This window comes from Castor canadensis, chromosome 18 (genome assembly GCF_047511655.1).
Source record: "Castor canadensis chromosome 18, mCasCan1.hap1v2, whole genome shotgun sequence".
Classification (NCBI taxonomy): domain Eukaryota; kingdom Metazoa; phylum Chordata; class Mammalia; order Rodentia; family Castoridae; genus Castor; species Castor canadensis.
Genome location: NC_133403.1, coordinates 12,573,810 through 12,600,655, shown reverse-complemented (window position 1 = coordinate 12,600,655; position 26,846 = coordinate 12,573,810). Strand labels below are relative to the sequence as shown.

The window sequence follows — 26,846 nt, the reverse complement described above, 5'->3', positions numbered from 1 at the left end:
AGGACCTCATGCAAGCTAGGCAAGTACTCTACCACTGAGCCACACTCATAACCCCATTCTCTTTTCTTTTTTTTGGTGGAGGTACTGGGGTTTGAACTCAGGGCCTTACTAGCACTTGCTAGGCAAGTGCTCTACCACTTAAGCCACTTCACCAGCCCTTCCTTTTTTTCTTTTCCTTCCTTTGGTTTTAATGTGAGGTGGTTGTGTATTATTTTTGTTTCTTTCAATGTAGACAAGGGTTGGCCTCTGTGGCCCAGGGTGAGACAACTTAGACCCTACAGGTGACCCCACAAAGGACAGACATTTATTTAGTCAAGATGCACAAAAGTCATCTCTCCACCAGCTGGAGCGAGGCCTTTGGACTTATGGGTTAGCCTGAGTACCGGGTCTTTTCCTGACCATGGCAGCCTGCCTTTCTCAATGCCAAGTCCTGGCTCCTCTCCCCTCAGACATGCTTTCTTTGGCTTTGTGCAGCACTCCCTGGTGTCAGGCCCTGGATTCCTGCTAGACCCTCTGGCTTAGCTCAGTCACTGCTTTGGTGCTGTGGAGCTGACATTAGATGCTTCTTCCACTGGAAGGTAGCTACCTAGAATCACCTCTCTCTTCGTGCACAAGAGACCCTAGACATCCTCTTTTCTTCAAGAGCCTTAGTGTTGTCATCTGTAAAAACAGCCAACATAGGACCAGACAAGGCGAGGCACGAGGCTCACAGGAAGATACCACTGCCACCCTGTCCCGCTAGCCTCAAACCAGACAGTCCTGAGCCCACAGCAGAGCCAGCCCTTCTGCGCACACACACGCGCGCACACACACAAGTATACACATATCCAAAAGAATCTATGAGAGGATAAAAGCGGCACCGCATTGATACAGAAAGGGGGAGAAGTGTGAGGGACAGAAGTGCAAATAAGACTGATCTAAACGCATCTTGTATCACTTTTGTTCTTTTGATTCCTATACGTGGTTTCTGAATTTGAAAAATAAAATTACATCAATGCGCAAAAAAATTCCTAAAAACCATGAATAACATAAAACAAATGAACCTAACTGCATGTAAGGTTGGTGACAGAGCAGACAAAAAGATCATTATAGTCCTCCCTTTGTGTCCTTGGGCAACTGAGTTCAGAATAACCACCACCACCACCAAGCACCAGGGATACTAAAATTCATGGATGCTCAAAAGCCTTTTGCAAAATGGCACATATGCATATAACCTGTGCACATCCTCTTGTATACTTTAAATCATCTCTCATTCTCTATAACATCTAGTATAATGTCAATGCTAGGTAAATATGCTGTATTGTTTAAGGAACGAAACACATATTGTTTTAAGGGGAAAAAAAGCATGTACGTGTTCAGTATAGTGCAATTTAAAAATTCCACCCACTGTAGATTAATCCATGAATCCACAACTCTTGAATACAGAGGGCTGACTGTTGTTGAAAAGACTGAAGAAGCCCCATGTTTTCATGTGTATCCTCTCTCTCTCTTTTTTTTTTTTTGCAATACTGGGGTTTGAACTCAGGGCCTACACCTTGAGTCACTCCACCAGCCCTTTTTTATGATGGGTTTTCGAGATAGGGTCTTGCAAACTATTTGCCTGGGCTGGCTTTGAACCTTGATCCTCCTGATCTCTGCCTCCTGAGCAGCTAGGATTACAGGCGTGAGCCACGGGCGCTTGGCATCCTTTCATATTTTAATAAGAGAGCTGCAAAGAGGTCTATATGGCAGTCAAAGAAGTCAGTTAAGACCCTGCATTGTTGAAGTGGAAAAATCGTAATTTTTTTTCTAAAATGCAAAGTCCTGGACTCTGACCACAGAGAAGGCCTAACAGCGAAAATGATCATGAGTGATCCTAGCCCCAGACTGAGATCCCTAAATGTCTTCCACCGAGAATCTTGGGCTCCATGGAGCCTAGAGGGGGCAGGTGATCAAAAACAGAGCACAGTCAGGTATGAAGACACACGCCTATGGTCCCAGATACCTGGGAGGTAGCAGTAGGAGGATCCCTGCTCAGGGAGTAGAGCGGGAGGCCCTGAGTTCAATCCCCAACACTCAAAAAAAGTGCAACAGGGTAGACCGTGCAACATGGAAAGGCAGCATGCCCCAAAGGGAATATACCACCACCTAGGGTATTCACAGGCATGATAGCTCAGTCCTGGCAGTGAGCACGTTGGGGTACATGGATCCCCAGGTGAGCTCGCCATTTGGCACTTCCCCACATAGCCTTTCCTGTGTGGGAGCCCCCCTCACTCCCTTTACCCCCATGGCTCCTCTGAAGCACTTGCCATCTCCATGCTGTGCTCTTCCAGCAGGCAAGCTCCTTGTATCACAGTTGTCTCATGTTCCTCTCCAGACAACAGGCTGCCTGAATAAACATACTACTGCCTTGTGTCCCCAGAATCCAACAAGACAGCCTGCAGTGGGTGCTGAGTAAGGGACCTTCTGACCCAAAGCCAGTAGGGAGAACACACAAATTCACACCCTGCCCCAGGTCTCAGGGCAGACCCACCACCCTTTCACCACGCAGCCAGCCAGCAACAATGCTGAACAAGCAGGGCTGGCAGCCAGGTCTCTGGGGCTGTTCCATGCTGCAGGCCTCAGCTCGTCCACTTCCACACGCCCCCAGTGGCTGTCCAGCAAACAGCCCCAGCTCTAAAACTCAGAGCCAAGGGAGGAGCTGGGCTGGGGCAGTGTCCAAACCATACCATGCCCATCCTCGGGTGTAGTTGGAGCTGATCCTGCTCTTGGTGTGAGTGAAGTCCAGGAGGGGCAGGGGATGGGCTCGCTCCTGGTGGCGTTGGGGTGGCTGTCCCCTCACGCTCAATATAGCTCCCTGCAGGGAGGGCAGCATATGAGCCTCGTCATGCTCATCTATCGGTGGGGGTCTCTTTTGCCTTGAATTCGGAGTGTGGACTCACTGACCCAGGAGGCAGCCCCCAGGCCAGGCTGCTGTCTGCAATCAAGGCTCCAGCCCCAATGGCAAAGGTGGTCTGGCATCAAATGCATAGTCCCCCATAGCTCTCAGACAACCACAGCTCTGTATACAGTGGCTGGGAAGTGGGTGGCGCCCACCTAAACATCTGGCAGAGGAAGTCCTCATGAAAAGAAAACTAAGTCTCCAGCTGCTACCCTGCAGCAGGAAGTCAAAACACAGAGACTTAGCTAAGCCGAGCTACTCAAGTTTGCGGGAGGCCGGCTCCAGCCTCTTGGCGCTGCTCAGCCACAGGAACCGGGTGCCAGGCGGGCTGGCACCGCCTGGGATCAGCCTAGACTCAGGCAGCTTGAGGCCACATCAGAGGAAGAAGCTGGGACTTTGGGCAGGGCAGGAGCCCACAGGAAGGGGCAAAGCTGAGGGCTCATGGCTCAGCCCTTGGGTTCCTCCCCACATTGGTGTGTCCAGCTCACTTCACCCACTGCCTTCTGGTAGACTGCCTTGTGCTGGAGATGGATAGCCAAGGGCAAGATGGGTGGCCCTGTGCCAATACTGGCCACTCTATGTCTATGCTCTGCCCTGCATAGCTGCCTGGCTGGTCCTGGGAGGCCAAGAGCATCTCCTCATGCTCCCTGTGATAATTACGATAACTATGGACCTTGCTGAGTGACCGAGCCCCATTCCAAGGTCCTGAAGGAAGTAAAGATACAGTCACACAATGCTTAAGGACAGTGATACAGTCTCACCGATGTGTGGTCAGGTGATTTCATCACTATGTGAGCATCAAAGTGTATTCACACAAATCTACGCGGTACAGCCTACCACACAGCTGTATATACAGTATATTACTATACTAATACTGTAGGAAATTGTAACACAATGGTATTTGTTTGTCTAAATAGGTTTGTTTCCTCCAGAATCACCACAAACACATGAGAATTGTCCCACTACAATGTTACAACCACAAGCTGTGGCTTCACTATGTGATAGGAATTTTTCAGCTCCATTATAATCTTACTGTTATATTTTGGCCCAATGTTGATCAAAACATCATTATGCATAAATTTAAAAGTAGTCACAGAAGAGAATGTAGGTGTGGAACAAAGTGGCCCTCATTCAAAGCTGGGAGTTTTTAGTATGTGGGAATATGAGCCAAGTCACTGATGTGAAGAATAAATTGACGTCTGAATAGATGGAGGAGTAGATGGTGTGGCGAAGAACCTGCCTAGCATGCAGCAGGTTGGCTATCACTCCTTCAGGAAGAGAAGAAGGGAGTGCCCAAAACAGGCAGTGAAGTCCAGCCCTCAGAAGGGAAGCTGTGGTTGTCCAGGATTTGGAAGTTGTACCAACAGGTCTTGGTCACAGGGAGCACAAAGGCCACCCCCACTCAGTTATCCCAAATTGCAGGGTTATGTCCTGAAGCTGTGACAGACCCTGCTAGCCAAGACACTGAGCCACGAGACCCCACCATGGGCTCACTGAGCAAAAGACACAGGCAGTGGCCACAGAGGAGGAAGGATAGGCTGTGACCTTAGACACAATCCATGACCCCTGAAGTTCTGCCTCCTGCTCAGAGCAAGGTCAAATCTCCCTGCTGGTGCTAGAGCCACTCAGGTGTCATAGGCAACTCTTCAGCTCAGGCATGGAGCCTCAGAAGAAGGTGGAGAACAGGTACCAGGTGGAGACCAGTGACCAGTTACACAAGCAGGGTAGCTCTGGGCACTTTAGGCCCAGACCCAGCAGGACTTATGCAGTATGAGAAGGAAGATGCAGACCACTGTGACTGAGACATCTCCCTGACCACAATCCTCTGGTCTTACGCAAACACAAAGGCCACACCACTCAGACAAAAAGGGGATCCCAGGACTGTCACTCTTCGCATTGTGCTCAGTTTTCCCAGACCCTGCTGCACCTGATGCTGCCAGCTCAAGGTCTCTTTACCAGGGTCTTTGTGCTCCCTGTGACTCTGTCCTTATGGCCTCAGCTCTAGAACACCCAGCATGGTGATTGCCAAAGCACTACCGAATGGCCTTTCCCTGGGTTGGGACACTTGGTAGCTCCCAACTCTCTGCCTCTATGTGTCAGTTTGGTTCCTCAGAGGAGGGACTGAAGGGTGGGGGTTTCTCAGCACATAACAGGGGATGGCTCATCCTCAGACTCCGGCCTTCAAGGAGGAAGGAGACAGCTCAATGTCTCTCTTGTGCTGGTTTAATTTACACTTCTTTGATGACTAGTGAAATGAAGTCCTTTCTGGCCATGTGTTTATTAACTGTATTTCTTCTTTATGAATTGTCAGCTATCATTCATTGATAGACATCTTCATTCATTTTCTTTGCCTTATAAGAGCTGCGTGGTTCTCATTTTAGGCATTAGAGTTCCAGGTACGAATGGGCTTCTCACTTCGTTCTCTGATTTAAGTATGTGGGTGGAGCACTGGCGTGGTAGAGAGCCCCTCAGAACAGCCAGGCAGGGTCAATCCTCTTCGATCACACTGGGAGTCCTACCAGCTGCTGCCTCTGGCCTGGGGCTGGCCCAGTCACATTCTCTGCCCAGGAGCCAGAGAGACCTGCAGGCCACAAACCACCCAGAGGGCAGTCTTCGGTCCATTACTATCTGCTGTGCTGGATGCAGGGATACACAGACGGCAGGCCACACACAGCATCACATGCCTCTCATCCTTGATGGGAAGTGAGCACACCCCGATTTCATGCCCGCTTGGAGCACATGTTCCCACCAGGGAAGGACAATCCATGTAATGAGGTGAGGTTGAAATGCAAGGTGGAGAGTAGGGAGGGTGAGTAAGGAGCTGTGATCCACATGAAAGCAGGCAGGGCATAAAGGAAGCAGCCAGAAGCACCAGTCCAGGAAGCATAGAGCTGATCAGGGAGGCACTCACTGAGGCCACCTGGCAAGGTAGGCAGAGCTTCATAAAGGTCTGCATGGGCAACCTACACAACCTTCCCAAGGGTCACGAGGCTGCCAGTGCCAACCACACCCACAGGGCCTGGCTAACATTTGCCTGTTGCAGCATGGCACCTGGAACCAGGCACAGAGGGGACTTACATCTTTGTGGACTGAAGTCAGATCCTTGAGGTTCTTTTTTCTATTGAGCTCCTTCTTTTTCTTATGTATATATGTATTTATTTTGGTGCTGGGGATTGGTGTTCGACCACTGAGCAACACACCTGACGTCTTTCTTTCTCTTCTCCTCTCTTCCTTTTCCTCCTCTTCTTAAACGGCCCCTTCTCAATGAGCCCTAGCTCAACCCACAGCTGTGAGGCTCCCAGGGGCTGGGTTAGTACCTGTCATACTTGCAAGGAGGAAGGTTCAATGAACTAGGTTGTGTCCACGCTAGGACACGCCTGACAGCTCTTCTCCAACGTCCTGTCACCCAGCCTCAGGGGCCAAGTCATCCCTCATGGCCTGCAGTGGCACCAGGCCCTGATGTACCTCATCAGTTCTAGAACATTCCCTATCATAATTCCCAGCCTCCCAGGACTCAGCTCTGTTTAGACTCCCTGCCCCCTCGCTTGCTACCTGGCACCCATGGTGGGGGGAGGAGTCTACAGGGACTTGTGTCTGTGGCATGGGGAAGCCATCAGTCAAACAAGTTGAGCAAGGTCAGACACTGTGTAAACGTGAGCAAGCAGCCCTAAATGCAGAAGGAGCTCCGGGCTGCTGCCCATCCTTGGCACTAAGGGCCCCACCATGGTCTCCTCAGGCTCTCCCAGCTCCCTGGCCACAGGCCGGGACACATACTACACAGAGTGGCTTGTGTGTAGCCTTCATGCTATGGTCACATGGAAGCCAAGCCCCACGCCTGACAGCCAGGGCTGGCTGGCAATCCGCACATGATTTCAGAGGCCCAGGTGTGTTGTACACACATGCAGATGGCAACACTAAGTTGTCTAAGACAAAACCTGAAGGAAAAGAAATGCCCTCGGTGGAGGGATGAGGATTGGAATGACTTTCCTCACTTCCTGCCTGCCGCTCTGCTCCTCAGGCAAGCCGAATGCCCTCCTCAGCATTTAAGATGACAAGGACAAGAGTTGTGCTGTGCACACTAGCTCTTCCCACTGCAGGCAGGACTTCTGTGGCTCCGAGACAAATGTACCAGCTTTCATTATATTTCCAAGAGAGGGACAGAGACCCATCCAGAGGGATCTGCGATGCCAAGGGACATGTGACAATCTCAGCTCCAACTTTTCCCAAGGCTGCTCTCCAGAGGCTTTATGTCCCTTCTTTAAAACCAAATCTAAACTCAACTAGAGCTCTAACATGTTATGCTGGGAGAGGGGGGCGGGCATCGGTTGTGATGCCCATCCTGGTCCAGCTCCCCGACTGCCTCAGATTCAGGCCACAACTGGTTAACTCGCCGGGCAAACTGGAGCCCGAGGCGGCCTATGCAGGCTGACTGTCTTCACTCAGCGCTGTAATCGGCACATCTGCAGACAGGAAATCCTCCTCGCTGAGGTTCCCAGTCTATTATCTGAGACACCTGGTGTGGGCGGGTGATTCAGAGACAAACAATGAGGGGGCCCCCTGCACAGCAATTAACTGCTTTAACTGCTAATGTGTTTAATCCTCAGCGTGGAGATCAAGGCTGGGCTGAGGATGAAGCTGAGGCCCCTCTCTTAGGGATGCTGACAAAGTCCACGGTCCTCACTGGGCAGGTCCATCTCTCCGTCCATCATGCAGTGCCAAGGCCCTGTCCGGGTGTATCATTGGACACAAGAAGGCATGTCTTCCTTTTTCTGTTTTTAAACAATGTCAAAGCCCAGCTGGTTCAGACGCAGTACTAGCTGTTCGGATCAGAAGAAAAATCCTGGGAGACTTTAGCGGAGCCAACTAGGCAGCCCCCAGGGTGTTTTATTTTCACCTCCTGGACTGGGTTATCCTTTATTGCAAGTAGAAATAATGCTTGGTTAAAGGCTTATCAGTGCAAAGCAGCAGAAAACATTCCCAGTTGTTAAACTGGGAAGTGGCTCCCGAATGTTTACAAAACCTGGCTCAGAGAGAGCAGCACAGTCAGCACATGCCCGGGCGCCCTCCCCACCACCCAGAAGGCGTGCCAGAAACCACTGCCGCCACTGCCTCGGCCCTAGGGAAGCAAGGTCAAAGGCCAAGGACTGCGAAAAGCTTCCACCCCCCAGCATCAATCAAGTAAGGCAGACTGTCTGGGGGATGCTCTTTTTGAAAATACAAAAAAATAGAACAGACTCTCAGTGGGGGAGGGTGGGCATGTGTGGTACGGCAACTCTGCCTGGCAGGGGCCTTACTTGCCTCCTGCCAGAGACCTGCCTGGAAGGTGGGAGGACTGGGGATTTTCCAAGGAACAGCCCCTGGCTCTCTGAGTTATTGCCTTTCAATGGCTGGCTGCACAGCCTACCCCTCAGTCCAAAGGCAAGACAAGGGGCTTGGTATGGGAGTGCACACCTGTAATCCCAGTGCTCAGGAGGCTGAGGCAGAAAGATTGAGAGTTCAAGGCCAGCCTGAGGTACATAACAAGACAAAACAAAACAAACACAACAAGTTGAGACAAGGGCTCTGTGTGCCTATTATGAGGGACTGGACAAGGGGGAAGGCTGGGGAGCATGCATGAAGGAAGAAAACTGGCTACCTCGCCATTTAAAACAGTTTAAACTAAACATCGGTATACTCAAAAACCTTACCTAATCTTTCGTACTATTTATAATGAACTTACTTAAAATTTATTTTTAAAACTTGACCAAGATTGTCTCCTTTAGTAACTGGTCAACTTTGTGTCAAGAGAAGCTGAATTCACTCTGGGCATTTCAGATCATCACACATCCAACCCACTCCTTTGCCTACTGTATACAAGCAAAGCAGTCGACTTCTCTGGATGTCACTTCATTTCTGGATTTCCAGGTATTCTGAGCAACTCAGGAGAAACAGATAGGTTTTTGTTTTGTTTTGTTTTGTTTTTTTCAAAAGCGTATTGCTCTTGTTCCTCTGGGAGCCCCTATCTTGGGGGAAACTGGTACCCTAGTCTTGACAAATGCTGATGGTACAGCTTCTCTGGGCTGCTTGGTAAGCGTAAGCTTCGTTGGGGTGTAACCAGATGGGGCCTCTGCAAATGGTCTGGATTCTACACTCCAGTTCACACTCAGGGATATGGACGAGGCTCAGCGCAGACAGAACCGGAGAACCAGAAATACTGGAAGGAAGCAATAGTGTCATTGTCCCCTCTGTCACAGATGTTGTCAATGTCAGTGTACAAGCTGACAGGCAGTCAGGAAAGCTAGAAGCCAGAACTAGAAGCGCTCATATGGAGGTGGGAGAGGATGTTCACCAGGAATTCAGTGTGTATCATTATCACCCGCACCAATAAGAGCCACGGCCCTTCTGGGGAGCCCATACACAGTGGCTGCAGTGCCTTGATCTCCTGGCATGCCTGGAGACAGCATCTAGGATCTCTGCCCTCCCCAGCTTCCTCTACAAAGACCCAGGTCTCCTTTGGCTTCAGGGGAGGGATACCCACCCAGGGAGGCCACTTATGCACAGCCTCAACTGCTTGGCCTTTGTCCCCATGAAAGACTGGGCCCAGCACTCCCTCGAAGGATAAACTGGGCATATGTGGCAGCAACAGGGAACATGGCCCCACCTGGGCCTCTCCCCATCACTGGACGCTGCCTTTGGAACCTATTGACTATGACTTCTGGAAAGGCTGACAAGATGCCTATCCCAGCACATGACAACCTGGACAGCCCAAACAGCCCACTAGGAAGTATCAGAAGCCAGGAAAAGCCTGATTAGAATCTGAAAAATCTCTGCGTGAAATGTGTGTGTGTTTATAGTCCTGGTAATGGAACTCAGGGCCTCAGACATGCTGGGCAAGTGCTTTACCACTAAGCTCTACCCCCAGCCCCTGTACCATTTTTATATGTTAAAAACAGCTGGCTCATGGATACTCATGATCACAACAACACGATTCATAACAGCCAACAGGTGGAAGCAACCCAAATGTCCATCAGCAGGTGAATGGATAAACAAAAGCATTCAGCCTTAAAAAGGAAGGAAACTCGGACCCACACTACAACATGGATAAACCCTGAGGACATTATGATAAGTGAAACAGGCCAGACAAAAAAAAAATGCTGCAGGATTCCACTCACAGGAGAACCTAGAGTCGTCACATTCATAGAGAATGATGCGTGCCAGGGACTGGGGAGAGGAAGGAGGAGCTAGTGTACAATGGGGATGGAGTTTCTGTGTGGGAATGAGAAGAGTTTTTTCTGGAGCTGGGTAGAGGCGTTGGCTACACAACAATGGGAATGTATTTACTACCATTGAACTGGACACGACGTGGTTAAAATGGCAAATTTTGTGTTATGCGTATGCTAGCACAATTTTTAAAATTTAAAAATGTGTATCATTTTTGTATTTTAAAAACAGCTAGCTTAGCTGGGTACTGGTAACTCATACCTATAATCCCAGCTACTTGGGAGGCTGAGATCAGGAGGATTGAGGTTCAAGGCCAACCCAGGCAAAATAACCAGAGGGGTGGAGCATCTGCTCAAGCTCTTAGTTTAAACCTCATTTGCATCAAAAAAAAAAAAAAAACTATCTTGAAGTTATAATGCAAAGCATCTAATTTGTTAAAGAAAAAATATTTCAAGGCTAAGCCTTGAAGGAAATGTATAGGATTTATGGTCTGAAATCTTAACACACAAGCTATCAACAGATGCAGAATCCAGGACTCACTAGTCTCCTAAATGACAGCCGACATCCGGCTGACACCATCTGGGTCTCTTCTTTGGTTTGTATTTCCAGAACATCACATGACAGTGGAGAAAGGAGAGAGGCACAGTGTGCTGGTGACGGCCAGATGTGGGTTCTGTGCCCATGGGCCTTCATGGTGGCCCCTGAGGTGTGTCAGGTAGCAGATGACCAGCCTGGGAGCCAGTAGAGGGACACAACCCCAGCAAAGGGAAGGAAGGGTACAGATTCCTGTTCCAAGGGAACAAGGTTCTGCAGGTCTTCATGAGCCTCAGGGGACTAGATACAATTTGTGTATGGCTCACCACACTCTTACCTATGGCCCAGAGGACAGTGTTGAAGGTGCCCATGTCCTCCTTGTCAGAACTGTGGTCCTCCCAGGTAATCTGGAGTTGGCCATCTGGCAGCCTCCTGATGCGTGAGGGGATGCAGCCCTTTAGGAACCGGGTACCATGAGATTCCATGTGCTCTGTGACCAAAGAAGACATTTGCTGCAAAGACAAGAGAACACGCAGTGAGGACCAGGTGCCAGTGAGAACACTGCTGCTAATGACAGTCATAGGAGAGAGGCCCTGGCCCCTGCCTAACTCTCAAAGGCCCTAGCAGTACCCAAGAAGGGTCTATCCAGAGGAAAAGGAGGTACCTCACCTCTGTGTCCTTTGGCCCACTGTGGTCGTGGGGGCTGAGCCAGGAGAGCATTTGGCCTCCTCCCACCTCTAAATCCTCTGATCTGGACACCTCTGGTCAGGATACACTGGCCCTGCAGGCTCCTCTTCAGATACCAGTTAACTAAGGCCTCACTAAAACCAACAGTAGAGAGGCACTTAATCCTGGGGACTCTGACCTGGCCCAACCAGATGGTCCTTCACTCCCCACCCAGCCCCCGCTGAGTGTGACCAATCTCCCTCATCGCTCTTGGGTAGCTGGTACAATGGTGGAAGACTCTGCTCCCCAAGAAATGCAGGTACAGACTGGGTGGTGAAGAAGGTGCCGGCTTCTCATCAGTGCTCCACACAGCCTGGGAGGCTCTGTGTGGTCCCCATCTGGCTGCAAATGGAGGCACAATTTCCACAACATTATGGGGCTGCACAGGCCAGCAGAGGGACCAGCCACAGCCGCTTCTTCCAGGAAGAAGAAAACAATCGCCACCTAAATCCTTTGACACCATCCTGAGGGAGCTGCTCAGACTGCACGATGTACTTGAGGAACCCTATGCATCAGGAATTGGTCTCTTGGTCATCTCCGTCACAGGCAGGTCTACTGCCACTGGGCCTATCTTCCAGGATGGTGTATCTTCCTGAAACTCCAGCTCGGGTCACACAGCCTCCTCTCTGAGACAGTGCTCATCCCTGCAAGCCCTGCTCTGCCTCTCAGGACTCATCTTCATCTGATTCTCTATCTGCTGCCTGGCACACTCGCCACAGCAGAAGGCTCTGAGGCTTCCGAGACTTGTGTCCCAACTACAGGCGCTTGGTGTGTATGCCTTGAGTAAAGTGCCAGCTGCGTGCCAGCTTAAGGATGAAGCCACACGCAGTGTACAGGGTAGAGACATGTGGCTGAGTGAGGCCAGTTTTCAGTGGGTGGTGTGGTGGAGCTAGAGGTTTGGAGATGGAAGGGCTGGCTCCTTCCACCTTCAGGTGACTTTGCCAGGCTTTTGCGAGCAGAGGTGCGACCATGAGGGTATGGGTGTGCGCACTGTAACAGATCTTCTTCGGTGGGAGAATGGAGTGTTTCACATCTCAACAATGAAGACCCCCAGACAGGTTTTGATGGATAACTTGGGTGGGGGACAGTACTGGGGATTGAACTCAGGACCTTATGCATTACCGCTTGAGCCATGCACCCCAGCCCATTTGGTTGTAGTTGTTTTTCAGCTAAAATCTTGTGCTTTTGCCCAGGTCAGCCTTGGACTGTGATCCTCCTACCTCCACCTCCTGAGTAGCTGGGATTACAGACATGAGCCACCATGCCCAACTGGCTCAAACTCCTAGACTTGAGCAATCTTCCTGCTTCCGTCTCCTGAGTAGCTGAGTCTACATGTGTGCACCATTGTGCTCAGATTAATGAGTGAATTTTCCTTGAAGAATTTTAGTCCAAAAAACATCTCCAAATGGCAGGAGCTCATCCTGCTGTCTACATGGGTGCCTGCACCCCAGACCAGAATGAGGACCACTATGTACTCTATCACTGTGTAAACACTGACGCAGAGCCGCTGAGCTCCAGCTACATGATGGTTGCCATCACCCAGACCTGCAGGTTCTTTTGGAGCCAGTGTTGGCCCTGCTCGTGAATGACCAGTTGGTGGAGCCTTCCCAAGCAGTGCTGAGTGCTCCCAGCATGCATCTGGGTAGACTGCCCACAGGGAGAACTGCATGCTCATCCTGACTTGTGCTGTGAGTCTCATTCCAGCCTGTGGTGGACGGCTAGCACTGCATTCTCCTGAGATGGTCAATCCAGGGTCAGGCCAGTGTCTCCCATGTTCCTCCCCTGCCTTTGGGGGAGGAACATAGACCTCAGAGGGGCTTGGTAAGGAGGAAGCAAGGAGTTGGAGTACTGGAGGTGGAGACAGTTCCTGCAACACATGCTATCACTTACTAATGGGACAATTAGAAGTGATCCGAACTGATGGTCCCTGAGGCTGGGCTCAGCATGCCCACAGTCTGGTAGGAAGCACAGCCTGTGTGGCTGTGTGCACACTCTGCACATCAACCCTTCCTTCCATGCTCTGGCAAGTGTATTTTTATATTTCTAAACAAATCTTCTCATTCAACTCAAGGGCCTGTTTCTAGAGATTCAGCCTTCACCTCAGCCCGTACCTGCAGGAGGGTGGGCAGAAAGGAATATGGCCCCGGAAGGAACCAGAGCAGGAGTTGGAGCCTCTGGGCACTACCTGGTCGAAGCCACGGAGGGGGATACTGCGCATCATGACGGTGGTGTCCAGTCCAATCCCTGTGAGGAAGCCAGCACACTCCAAGGCCACATCTGCAGGTGACGGGCTAAGGAAGCCTACCAGATCATGGCTTTGGGAGTAAAGAGGCAAGACCCCAGGGCCTTGCTCCAGCAGCCCATGCCTCACCACCCACAGCCAGCCCCAGAGGAGGCTCCCATCGTGAGCTACTGAGATCCCCATGCCCAGGTCTCAAGTGCACAGCCTGTGGGCTGTGTCAGCCCCAGCTTCACGCCCTCCCAATAACCGGGCCAGACTAGTCTCTGTCTCTACAGGGCTTCCATCCTGGCTCTGGAGATTAATCCTAACCTCCAGGGCTGGGCCTCCATCCTGGTTAGGTACAAGTAGAGATGGAGTTGCCAGCTAGGCTCAGAGAAAAGCCTTGTGGGTAGAAGCCACAAAGCTGCTGCCTTTGACCTGTGCTCTAACTAGGGGCTCTGGAGCTTTCATTTTCCCTCAAATATCCTCTATCCTGACCCTGGGTCCCCCTAGGGCTCCTCTCTTGACCCTCGCTGGTTTGATGGCTCCTTCTGAAGGAATGAGGCTGGATTGAGGCTGTTCTTAAGGGAGGACCGATCGGTTGCCTCTCGGCTGTGTCCAGCTGCTACAGCTGGCTTAGCTGTCTAAGTGTGTGGCTCAGGAGGGGCCTCCAGGAAGCCCTGGCATAGAAGGTCAGCCTCAAACTGTTGCCCGGACACAGGCCCTCCCTGTTGAGAGGCCCAGTACATCCCTAGTCAAGGCGGCAAAGCACTTGCTGGGGGAGAGAGCAGCTGAAAGAGCTCTGCAATCAAGCGCGTGTCTCAGGACAGCCACCTACATGCAAGCAAAGGATACAGCTGGCCCCAACCACCAACCTGTTAAGAGAAGTGGACAGAGAGAGCACATGAAGTGAGTGCCTGTGTGGCCCACACAGGCGCATGAGCTGTCACGCCAAGGGTGGGACAGAGAGGGACCCTTCCTGCCAGGCACTTGGTGAACTAATGAGCACTGAGGCTGACTGTTCAAACAGGTCGTCCAAAGGTAAAAAGCCCACTTCCCAGAGGCCACAGCTGTGAAACACAACACGACAGTGTTATTGAACCAGCAAATTGCCTGGTGGTGAAGGGCGTGTGGTCAGTGACAAATGGCACCTGTCCCATGAAAAGCACCAGGCAGCACCAGGATTCTGTGGATGTGCTGAGCAATGTCCCTCAGGAGAAGCACAGAGCTTTCCTTTTGCCCTTGGGTAAGTTCTTCCTTGGGGCCCCTGGGCCTCCTGGGGCCAGCGTGGAAGCAGGGACATACTTGGCAGGACAGCGAGAGGACCAGACTGTGGGGAGCTCTTGGAGAGGACACCTCTGCGAGCAGAATTCTCTCAGCAGATGGGAGACCATGACCCATGAGTACCTGTCCAGCTCTGCCCAAGGCCTAGAGAGCCAGTCCTCCAGAGCAAGGACCGAGGAACACCTTGGGAGGGGGAGCATGAAATGCTGCAACCCACTGGAAATATTTGCTCTAGTAGTTTAAATCCTCTCCTGTGATCAACTCCAACTCCACACTTTATGTGTGCACACACATATGTGCAAATACACAATGTACTCATACACACATATGCACACAGGTACACATCCATGCATCTGTATGCACACGTGTGTGTACATACTCACATGCAAGTACACTATCACGTGTGCTCACATGCACTTATACATATGCCCACATGTACACTCTCACATGAGCACATACTTTCATGCACTCACTTGCACACACTCACACACACACTCACATAGCATGAACACCCACACGAACAGGCTGAGAACCTAACAGAGAACGAGAACTCCCAGTCAGGGCAGCTACACGTGGGTGGGCTCGTCAGATCACCCTTGCAGTCTTTGAGCAAGAGGAGGTGATGTAAGGATGGATAAGCCCAATGTCAGCACTAATCCCTGCAGGTACTAATGATATAATTCCATTTCAAAAAGCAGCGTATCCCTTGGAACACTTCTGCAGGTGCCCTGCGGGAAGCATCTGGCACGCAGCTTCCTCCCAGGAGCTGGGGACAGAACTGCGCTGACTGGCTGGGTTCAAGGTGGTCTTAGCACATCATGCACCCCCGCTCAGCATTTGAGGAAGGTGACGGGGGTACCCCATGACCCCTGGCAGACCAGGTGAGCAAAGATGCTCTCTGGGCTCCGTACAGGGTAAGCCATGCCTCAGATACAGGGTGTGTGTGTACATCCACTGGGGCAGAGGCCCAGTTAGGTGCAACACGTATGTCTCCATGCACACTTTCAAAATTACAAAATCTAACTCTTTTTGTATCTTATCTATGTGGTAAAAGGTAGAATGCTTTAACTATGAAAATATGAGATATTTAAAACACAAACAGAATTCAGCTGCTTTGAATAACCTGTCCAACACAAGATGGGGGTGGAAAAGTACACCAGCACCCAACACATAGGCCTTTTTGCCCTCTGCTTCTAACAGGCCCATGTCCCAGCCCCCTGCTTCCCACCAAGCTATGCAGGCTCTAGGGGAGCAATGCCAATTTGGTCCTTTATTGGCAACTGGGCCTCCTTGGTGTCTCAGAACCTCCCTGTTCCCCCTCTAAGGGAGTGGGCCAGCTGCAGCCCCTGTGCACGGGACAATGGATCGGCCCATTCTCTGGGCCCTCCTACCACATTGCTGAGCACAAAACAATGTGTTCTCCTGATTTCGCCAAAGAAATATTTTCTGTTTCTGGCACAGTCCACATGTGTCTCCCAGAGCAACCACACAGGGAGCTGTATGGCAGTGGGGAGGGGATGCAGCCACAGATCACTAGCTCCCCACTTGGAGCCCTCTCAGCACTGAGGGACCACCTGCCCTAGCGGTCACATGGTGCCCCCTGTCTTCAGATCACCAACTCTAAATTGCCGACTTGAAGGCACATGTAGGGGAAAGCAGATGCCAGCCAGGAACATTTCTAAGTGGGCTTCCTTGACTGCAGGTGTGGCTGAAATCTCTCAACAAAAACCTGCATCCTGCTTGAATGGAGGTAACTTTGAGCCTCTTGTCTTCAAGATCGATGATTATTGTCAGTATTTTTTTTTAATTTCCTTTGTCTCTCCCTCTAATCGATCAAATAATAATGTCTGTTCTTCAAAGAATACAGGACATGAGAAACTCCCTTTAAACCAACTGAAGTAAGAAAACGCCAGAGCAAAACCAGAGACAGATGCCAAAGCTTCCAGATCCTCAAATTCAGAGTGTTCCAGAAGATAGGTTGGCTTCTACTGGCCATGTCTAGGCCATGTCCACTGGCAGTGGACAGGTTCCCATAGTGGCTTGAACATGGCCAGGGATAGATGAGGACCAGTGGGGCCGGGACCAGTTACGGGGTGCAGTGACCCAGCCCAGCCATGACCAGCCATGGGGGGGTGATGGTACTGTCAGAAGTCAAGGCACCAGCTCAGCAGGTGTGGGAAGAAGGGACTGGAATCCCTGGACTTATCACTACATTAAAAGACCTTGAGACCAGGGTATCTGTCCCCCATGCCAGAAGTCACCATCCTACACCCTGTGAGCCTTGAATCCAATTCTGCACGTGTCCTGGGCAGCCCCATTCCGTGCCTTTTGGCATGCCAACACTTTCCACAAAGGAAGAAGTACCATGAGATTAGCCTAATAACAGTGCAGACGTGCTTGTTCACAATCAGAATGGGGGAGGAAGCAGAAACAAAGGTATTAATGCACAGCCCTCCATCTGCCTCTCCAGCTTGAAGGCCCCTGATCCCTACTCCAGGAGGCACACCTACACAATGTCTCACAGGAGCACCTGGCTCCCTGGCAGTCCTGCCAGCACAGGAAATACCAGCCAGGCTACAGAGCTGAGAATGCCCCCAAAGCTTCTATCCCAGTGGGGGCTGGCTCCAGGCTTGCCTGGGATCTGCCAGCTACATCCAACCCTCAGGGCCTTACACTGAGCCTGTGCTAGCCAACTTCTGGGTAATGGATGCCGCAAAGGACCTGGCCCTGTAATGTGTTAGCCACAAATAGCGGGTAGACAGGGGGCTTTATAGTCTGGGAATCAGGCCCCAGCCAGTGTGTAAGTCAGGCAGCCTCCCAGGGACCTGGGCAGGGGCAACTCCAATAGACAGTCAGAACAAGTAGGTCGTGGTCATTACGTGGAAATAGCAGCTTAGTTACTGGACCTTCTGAGGTCCAGTGTGGGAAAGAGCTGCCAACTCATCCCAGTCCTCATCCATCCCTTTTCTGCCAGCTCAAGGCCTGGCTCTGACCTCCAGATACACTGAGCCTGGCAAATGTATTGCTCAGCTTGTCAGGTAGGCAAGAGGGTTCTAGAATAGAATGACGGTGAGTCCCCATTTGGGGGTTAGGATATCTGAGTCCTGAAAGCTGCTACTGAGAGAAAAGGCAGAGCCAACACTCTGGAAGTGCAGGAGGCAGAGATGGGGGATGCTGGGCCCAGCAAGCTAAGTAGCCAAGCCTGAGGACCAGGCTTCATGGTGGGCCTGCCTTCCAGGTGGGGGAGCAGATGGGAAGATGGCATAGGTTGCAGGAATTGGAGAGAGAGCTCAGCGTTCTGGCTCCTCCTTAGTCATCAGGCCCCCTCTGGGCTACGGGTTCTTGGCTGCACTTGAATTCTAACTCCAATGCCTGCCTTCTTAAAGAAGCATTATGAAGTAAGTTTACCTTTTTCACCTTCTGCCTTCCCTCCACTGCTCTGTACAATGGAATGACTTAGCCATGCGGGGCCACATTCCCCACTGGCAATGGACAGGTCCTCCTGATGGGGCTCCCGCTGTGTGCCCAAAAGACCCTGATCCTCCCCCAGTATCCTCCTCACTTCTTCCCAGTTACTCAGGAAGTGGAAACAGGAGGATTGTGAGTTTGAGGCCAGCCTGGGCCTGGCTCTGACCTCCAGACTCAGTGAGCCTGGCAAATGCACTGCTCGGCTTGCCAGGGAAGCAAAGGCCGGGTCTGAAATAAAATGACTGTGAATCCCTGTAAAAAACAATACAAAACAAAAAGGCTGGGAGAATGGTTCAAGTGACAGAGTACTTGTCGGTCACATGTGAGGCCCTAGGTTCAATCCCTATTACCGGGGAGGAAAAAAAGAGAATCAAGCTGCGCAAAAGCTGGTGTCGGAGTGGCCGAAGCTGAGTAGGTGCCGACATGCAGTCTCACCCAGGGTTCCCTACTGGCCACCCTCAGCCCCTCCAAGGAAGGACAGCCCCTACCTCCCCGGTGTGGTGCTAGTGTATGGGCAGCCAGGACAGCCCCTAAGCTCACCAGGTCTGAGGGTCCCCCCCTACTGCAAACTCATGCTGCCTTTCAGGGGTTCTCTACACAGGGTTGGTTACTTCACAGGCTCTGGCCCAGGTACTTAGCCCATTCTAGCCAACAAATATGGCCGCATTTTGCTGGTATCTAGCTGTTGAGTGAAGGGTATGGCTTAGTTGTGTCTCCTTTGGACAGGACTCAGGCATGATTGTCCCATCTCCGCCATCTGGCCAGCCCTGTGCTCCCTAGGACCCATATGCCAGCCAAGGAGGACAGGGGTGCATCATGTGATACTTGGGGGCAAAGGAAGTATGAAACAGCCCCGAGGGGCCACAGGGTTGCACTGTGCACTCAACTCTCTTCATGAGTGACCTGAAGCCACCATCCCATGAATTTCATGCAGATGAACCACAGAGAAGGTCCTAGCTGTCGCCTGTGCCCGTACTAGGAGTGGGAGGGAAAGAGGCCTTTATGCACACTGCAGAGCCCACCAGAGACCTGGGAGATGTGGCCGATATGGCTCCTCCTCAGCAGAGTTGCCAGCCAGTAGACAACAGTGCCCACTGCAGACAAATGTCCAGGGACGCTGGGCACCCCTTGGCCTCTGATTTGGCCTCCTGGATGACGCCAACTCAAAACGTCCCCACCCGGCTCCAGGAGGCACTCGGGGGCCAGAGGGGCGGCTCTGGGGTCCATATTAATTTCAGCTCCATTTTAAAGGCGAGTTAAAATAAACACACGGAATATTTATAAGGCAAATAAATCTGGCAGAAACAGCCCCTCCAAGTGTGAGCAGAGGCCTCCCCCTCAGCCCCAGCCCAAGCTGATAAAATACAGAAATGCTACTGTAGACCCTGAGGGCTTATTTTGACTGCAGCAGAGGAATGTAACATGTAAACACTGACTCCCATATTACACTGTTACAACTTGCATTAACAGCGCTGGACAAAAGCTGCATTTTCACAGAAGCATCGTACAGGGATGTATCTCCAGCTTAATTTTTTAAAAAAAACCATTTCCTCACATAAATCATGCTCAGAATGAAACGGGTGACTGATACATTGCAAACACTTTTTTTCTTAAACAATAACATACCTAGATTCCTTCTAAACGAAAGAGTTTTTTAAAAAAAAAAATCTTCTAAATGTTTTTTTTCCTGTGAAAAAAATAAACACTGCAGTTTCTTTCCTGACCAAAATATCTGGGGCTATGTCTTCCCAGCTGAGCTAGCTGCCCCCTCCTCCAGCACACAGTCACAAAGGAAAGGTCCCCAAGCTGGGCCACCTTGCTGGAGACAGGTCCTTGCTGGGCTGTACCACTATGTACACCCTACAGTGCTGTCTCCTCCCAGAGGTATGTGTGGCCAGGACTCAGAAAAGGCTGGCTTTCGGTAACAGGTCAAGACAATGCCCTGAGCCCAGGGGAGGCCTCAGTCTGGTTGCTAGGCAAGGGCCAGCCTCTTGGGCCACTGCAAGTTCCAGGTTGCTTCATGGTAGGTCCAAGCACATAAAGCATTATGGAAAGGTAGGAAAACATGTCCAAATTCCACCACAAGAAATCAGTGTGAAAGAAAACCAAGAAGATTTGAAAATCGAGCAGTCCCAGTGGCCCCAGCTGGCAGTAGCAATCAGGCCCCTGAAGAGAACAGAGCTCAGATGGGCACACCAGGGGCAGCCAATGCGAGCACCCAGGAAACTGGTCTCCACAGATGTGGGAACCAGATATAGGATATAAAAGAAAATCTAGCCAGTGGTAGCCCTGCAGGAAAATATAGGGACTTTTAAAAGAAGAAGAAGAAGAAAAAAAAACAATTTGGAGGTGGGGCAGGCCTTTCTGAACATGTAATAAATCTAAAAGCCATTAAGTGTAAAAAGAGATTTAAGTTACATCCAAAAAAAAAAAGGAAGAAAGAAAATCGTTTGTACATTGCACAAGTTAAAAGACATGAAAAGCTGAGAAAATCTGCATGGTGTATGACAAGGGATTCCCTCCCTAATATGAAAGCCAGCTGGAAGATAAGACAGAGATAAGAGAAGGAAGAAAACCAGTCAGACAGAAAGCAAGCCAAGGACCATGTGGATTATTACTCTGCACGTTCATAGGCTCACAGATAAACTCGCAGTTTCAAAAAAGGCTCGCAAACACATGAAAAGATGACTGATCGTAGCAAACCGACAAAATCAGATCATGTTTAATCTAGCAGATAGACGAAGATAAAAAACAGGTAAGAGGCTAAGGATGTAGCTCACTGATAAAGCACTTGCCTAGCTCGTGCAAGGTCCTGGGTTCAATCCCTAGTACCACAAAACAAAACAAAATAAACAAACAAAAAACCCCAGATAATAGAAATTGTGGCATAGGAGAAAAAATAATGTCATGACTGTAAAAAAATAAATAAATAAAATAAAAATAAAGTTTGGAGAAAAAAAATCAAGTCAAAAGACAAACCATAATCTGGTGATCGGGTGGAAGTCAGTGGGCAGGCAGTTACAACTGGCATGAACTTGACTGCAGTCTCAGGGAGGGGCCTGCATGTGCCACAGATAATAGGAAACCTGGCCTCCCTTTCCCACTTTATGTCATACATATATATATATATATATATATATATATGTTTTTTTTTTAAAAAAGCTGACACCCAAATTATAGGGTGAAAAGGAGAAGCAGAAAGAAATGCACACAGGACAGAGTCCAGCTAGCCTACTAGCAAAATGTGTTGAGGTTGAAAAGCACCGAACCTTGGACCTGGCTTTTCTCCTGCTGGGAAAGACCCCAAGAAGTGTATATAAGACCACTTCACTCCATCAGGACCAGAGAATAGCAAGTACTGTGAGGATGTGGAGATTCAGGATCCCTGGTGCACCACTGGTAGGAATGCCAGATGCTGAAGCTGCTTTGGAAAATGGCTTGTAGTCTCTCAAAAGTTAAACATAGCTGGGCACCAGTGGCTCACGCCTGTAATCCTAGCTACTTAGGAGGCAGAGATCAGGAGGATGTGGTGTGAAGCCAGCCCGGGGAAATAGTTCATGAAACCCCATCTCAAAAAACTCAGTACGGGCTGGGGAAGTGGCTTGAGTGGTAGAGCACCTGCCTAGCAAGCGTGAGGCCGAGTTCAAACCCCAGTACCACACACAAAAATGTTAAGTGTAGCATTAGCATAGGTGGGCATACAATCCAAAAGAATGGAAAGCAGAAACTCAAGTAGACACTTGTTCAGCCATCTTCACAGCAGTATTATTCACACTAGCTCAGAGGTGAAAGCAACCCAAGAGCCATCGATGGACTACTGGATAAACAAAATGTGATATATACAAACACATTATTCAGCCTGTAATATTATTCAGTTTTAAAGAGGAAGGAAATTCTGACATATGCTTCAATGTGGAGAAAACTTGAGGACATTATGCTCGCTGAAATAAGCCCAGTGCATATTCAGACATGCACACACATACACCTGCATCCATGCACACATTTGCATGCGTACATAGGTGAGCCTGTGCACATACATACACACGTGCACACCTCTGGAGCACTTTTTCACCAGTACTTCCTCGTGGGTAAATCCACAGATGCCTCAGTACTGTTTATCAACCAAGCCTCTGCTGCCCTCTGGTGGCCTCTATGGTCCCTGCAAGCAGGAAGTCCCCCCTACACCCCACATCAGTAAGGTACTGCCTGTGCGGGCTGATCCGGTCCTTATCTGTGAACACCAGGATACCCTTAGCGTACTTGTGCCACTCACACATTGCTGGGCTCACCTCCACACAGCACTGTGGTTTCTGAGGCTTCTGGAGCCTTTGCTGGGTTTCAGGGAAGCCCAATGTACCTAGACAATGACAGTGGAGATGTCTGACTAAGGGCCTGCCTGATGTCCCCAAGCAGACCTGCTGAAACCCTGGGGCTGTAGGGAGCCCTGCTGGACAACCACTGACCTAGATTATAAATGGCTGACTCACTTTACGTGACATTCATGTTATCACTTCCAAGGCAGTCGAGAGCCTCACAGAGGGGCTCACATAATGGGCCTTCTTTCCCTCTTTTAGAGAAACTGGGAGGAATGCATCTTGACCTGTGTATCATCACCTGCTCTAATGGCCCTGATGCTCCCACCAGCAGCGTAAAGGACACCCACTTTGCACACACCAGGCCTTACGTTTTTCCAGGGGATTCTTTCAGCCAGAAGAGGTCATCACTTGTAATTCCATATTCCAAGGCACCTTCGATCTATCAGGGAAAAGAGGCTCAATGTGACAAGTCTGTTATTTGGTCTGTACCAAGGACTTCAAAGATGAAGCCTGTTTTGCAAGAAACAACTCAACCCCCTCAGCCTATGCGAGCAGAGCACTTCCCTACCCTATGTACGTCACTTTAGGTTGCAGCTTCTTTGGAGACAGAAGATGACCTGTCTATATGTAACTCTATGTTCCTTGGCAAACCCCCACCCCCCCAAAGGCAGGTGCAGTGGCGGCTCTTTCCTCTCTGCGACCTGCCCCTTGACCCTGATGCAGATCTGGGGCACAGGGCCTGAGGTGGGCATGGCAAATGCCAGAGCCACACAAACAGAAAGCTGGTCCCCTGTGACTTTCCGGGTACCCAGGAAGGGAGGAGATGGGCATGCAGACCAAGGGAGCAGCACCCAGGGCCCAAAGGGTCCAGACTCAGAAAAGTGGGTGAAGAAGGGTCAGAAAATTAGGCCTTGAGAGCTCTGTAGACTCCCAGTTACCAGGGCCAGGGAGGAGCAGAGAAGCAGGGTGTCAGCACTGCAGACTGAGGAGGGGCAAATGGCTCCAAGGACACCAGACTACAGGCTGGATGGACCAGGCACCCCCCCAAGGCCAGTCAGGGGTGGACTATGTGCCCCAGAATCGCACAGATGCCCAGACGGGGGGTGGCTAAGCAGCTAGCTTGTGAGAATAAGATGTGTTGGTGGAGAGGAAATGAAACCCAAACAGTTTATGATTCCATTTGGCAAAAAAAATAAAGTCAGGAATTTCTCCACTTTGCTCAAGGAAAACCAGAAGGTCTAAAAACCAAAGGGACTAAAACACATGCAATTCTTGGCAGGCACCCAGGGAGAGTACAGTAAGGATGGGGTGGGCAGACCTGGATGGCCACCGAGCTGCCTTCCCCAGGACCTGGATGTTCTGCTTCCACCCCCCACCCCCACCCCATGGGCAAATGGAGACACAAGCAGCTGCCATGTACACTACACCAGATACAGCAAGGTAAAGTGGGCCAGGGACCCTCTGCAAGGTGCCATGGTGTAGGTACATGTGTAGCTCTGCCCAGTGTCTCTAAAGACCTGAAGTAACCACTGGCCTCCTGGAAACTGACCGTGGCATTCAGAGGCTTTATGTGGAACCACCAGGAGCCCATCTGTGAGGTGAGGGGATCACTTCAACCTTGTCTGTTGTAGCTACCTTGAATGATGGCACTGTGTCATCCTACAGAGCCAGGCAGCCTGCCCGGGTGCCACCTCTGTGCAGCCAGGGCCCATCTGAAGGCTGTTCTCACTGGCTTGGCAAGAGTGGTCCATGGCCCTCAGGACTGGAACTGCTCTCATTCTTCTGATCCTCTCTTCCCCATTTCCAGAGCAAGCACAAAATGGGAGTGAGGGTTGGGGATATGTCTGTCTCTGTTCCCATCTTAAAAGGAACAGGACCATTCCTTGCTCTTCTTCCATCCACACTCCACCTGGATCCAAGCCTCTAAGGCTGGTGTGCCCCCTCCCTAGATCTGTTAGACCTGAGGGCTTGGCTGCAGCCCACATGGAGGCTCAGGACTGGTGACACTTCGTTCTCTGGGAGACCCACCAAAATGTGGCTTCAGCCAAATCCCTCTGATACTATTTCTTACTTTCCCTGCAGTGGCTGTCTGACTCTCACGCCAGCTCACTGTGGGACCTTTTCCAATGAGTGGGAAGGCAGAGAAGCCCCCAGAGCTCACAGGGCTGGGTCAGGAAGTGATGTAAGAGAAAAGGGGTAAAGACCTCCCAAAATTCACCCTTCCATAAAAGTAGAGAAAAAACTGACAAGAATGCTCAGATTCAACTTTTTTCAGAACTCTGGAAATTAACCAAAAGCTCTCAGCAACACAGGGTATACTGAGTCAAGAAAAACAGCTGGACTCAGTAAGAGCTGCAGTGTTGCGGGGAGAGTTGAACTGACTCTGGTCTGTTGCCCCAGCTCAGGGGAAGCCTTGAAAAATGATAGCACCAGAGATAGCAAGACAGAGCTGGGGGCCTTTCAAGGCCTCCTGACCAAGGAACAGTCAGCATTTGACCCAGCTGGTGGTTCCTCACCTCACTCCAGCTTGCTCGATACTGAAAGCCTCTCCCTGGAGTATCTGTCCGATGTTTTAACTTAATGGTTGCCTGAGGTGAGGCAAACAAGAAGTAAACCTAATCACTCAGAATTAAAAACAAGAATGAGCCCTTGTGCCTGCACCAGTGGCTCATGCCTGTAATCCTAGCTACTCAGGAGACAGAGATCAAGAGGATCACGGTTCAAAGTCAGCCCTAAGCAACTGGTTTGGGAAAGCCTATCTTGGAAAAAAAAAAAAAAATCACAAAAAAGGGCTGGCAGGATGTCTCAAGCAGTAAAACCACCTGTCTACCAAGCAGGAAGCCCTGAGTTCAAAACCTGGTGCCATCACAAAAAAAAAAAAAAACCAACTAGGAATGAGATCTCCACAGGGGCTTTGAAAAGCCCTAAAATATGCCCAGTAACCTAGAATTGCTGAGCTCTTACCCCAAGCTGGCCTCGATCTCTACTCCAGCAAGAAGTGAAGGCTAATGCAGAGTTATTTACTGCCTGGTTGAGTGCTGAAGGCACCCTACAGATGCACACAGATGGGAGAGTGCGTGGTTCCAGAGGTTTAAGGAAATCTCTTTCTAGTCCTTAGATGACTATTAAGATAACCAAGAGGACTTCAGTGGCCACATATAACAAAAAATACTTTACAAAACTAGTTCAGAGAAGTCACCAAGCAAACAGGAACAACAACAAAATCCTGAGGGTGGGGTGGGGTAGGGTGGGGAGGAGGGACACTCCAATTTCCAAAGTTACCACATTAAGTAATTTGAAATGTTCTGTTTTCAACAAAAAGTGTGAAACTGTGACCTTTATACACTGCTGAAGGAACTATAATGGTGCAGCCATATTGAAAAACAGTCTGGTAGTACCTTCAAAAGATTAAACAGTAATCATATGATCCAAATTCCACTCTTAATACCCAAGGGAAGTCAAAACTAAGTACACATACACACACATAAAAATAAATAAATAAAATATTTTACATGGATGTTCACAGGAGCACAGTTCATAACAGCTAAAAAAGGGGAATAATTCAGGTATTTATTAAAGTACAGTGAGTATACAAAATGCATATCCATACAGCAGAATATTATTCAACCTTGAAAAGGAAGGAAATTCTGACACATGCTACAACTTAGATGAAGCTTGAGAATATTATATTGAATAAAATAAACCAGTTACCAAGAGACAAATACTGCATGATTTCACTTATATGAGGTACCTAAAATAATCGAATTTACAGAGACAGAAAGTAAAATGGTGGGTGCCAGGGTCTTGGAGGGGAGAGGGTGGAGAGCTATTGTTTGATGGGTATAGAGTATCAATTTGTGATGATGAAAAGGTCCTGGAGGTGGATGGTTAGTGATGGATGGTTGCACAACTCAGCGAATGTACTAAGACCTATTAAATTGTGACTAATAAAAAGGTGAATTATACGGTATATGAATTTTATTTCAAAATCTTAAAAAGAGGAGAGGAGAGAAAGACGAAGAAGCTTAAGCCCTGGGTATCCTAACATGTTAATGTTGTAGAGAACAGGAGCCAACAATGGAGACTTAGGTCAGATGCTGGTGGCTCACGCCTGTAATCCCAGCTACTCAGGAGGCACAGATCAGGAGGATCACAGTTCGAAGCCAGCCTGGTCAAA

General features: G+C 50.0%; 1 protein-coding gene across 10 annotated transcripts in view; it reads right to left on the bottom strand.

The window, feature by feature from the left end:
• The window catches only part of Txnrd2 (thioredoxin reductase 2), a 52,244-nt gene that overhangs the window by 12,254 nt on the left and 13,144 nt on the right, over nt 1–26,846 (bottom strand). For all 10 annotated transcript variants that reach the window (XR_002212181.2, XM_074060718.1, XM_020160683.2 and 7 more), the window contains exons 8-11: nt 23,038–23,108; nt 14,457–14,476; nt 13,566–13,657; nt 10,992–11,166 (exon numbers count right to left, since the gene is read on the bottom strand). Coding sequence is in view for 9 of the 10 variants with exons in the window: in XM_074060718.1 (XP_073916819.1) it covers nt 10,992–11,166; nt 13,566–13,657; nt 14,457–14,476; nt 23,038–23,108 (358 nt within the window). In the remaining variant the exon portion in view is untranslated. The remainder of the gene's footprint in view (nt 1–10,991; nt 11,167–13,565; nt 13,658–14,456; nt 14,477–23,037; nt 23,109–26,846) is intronic.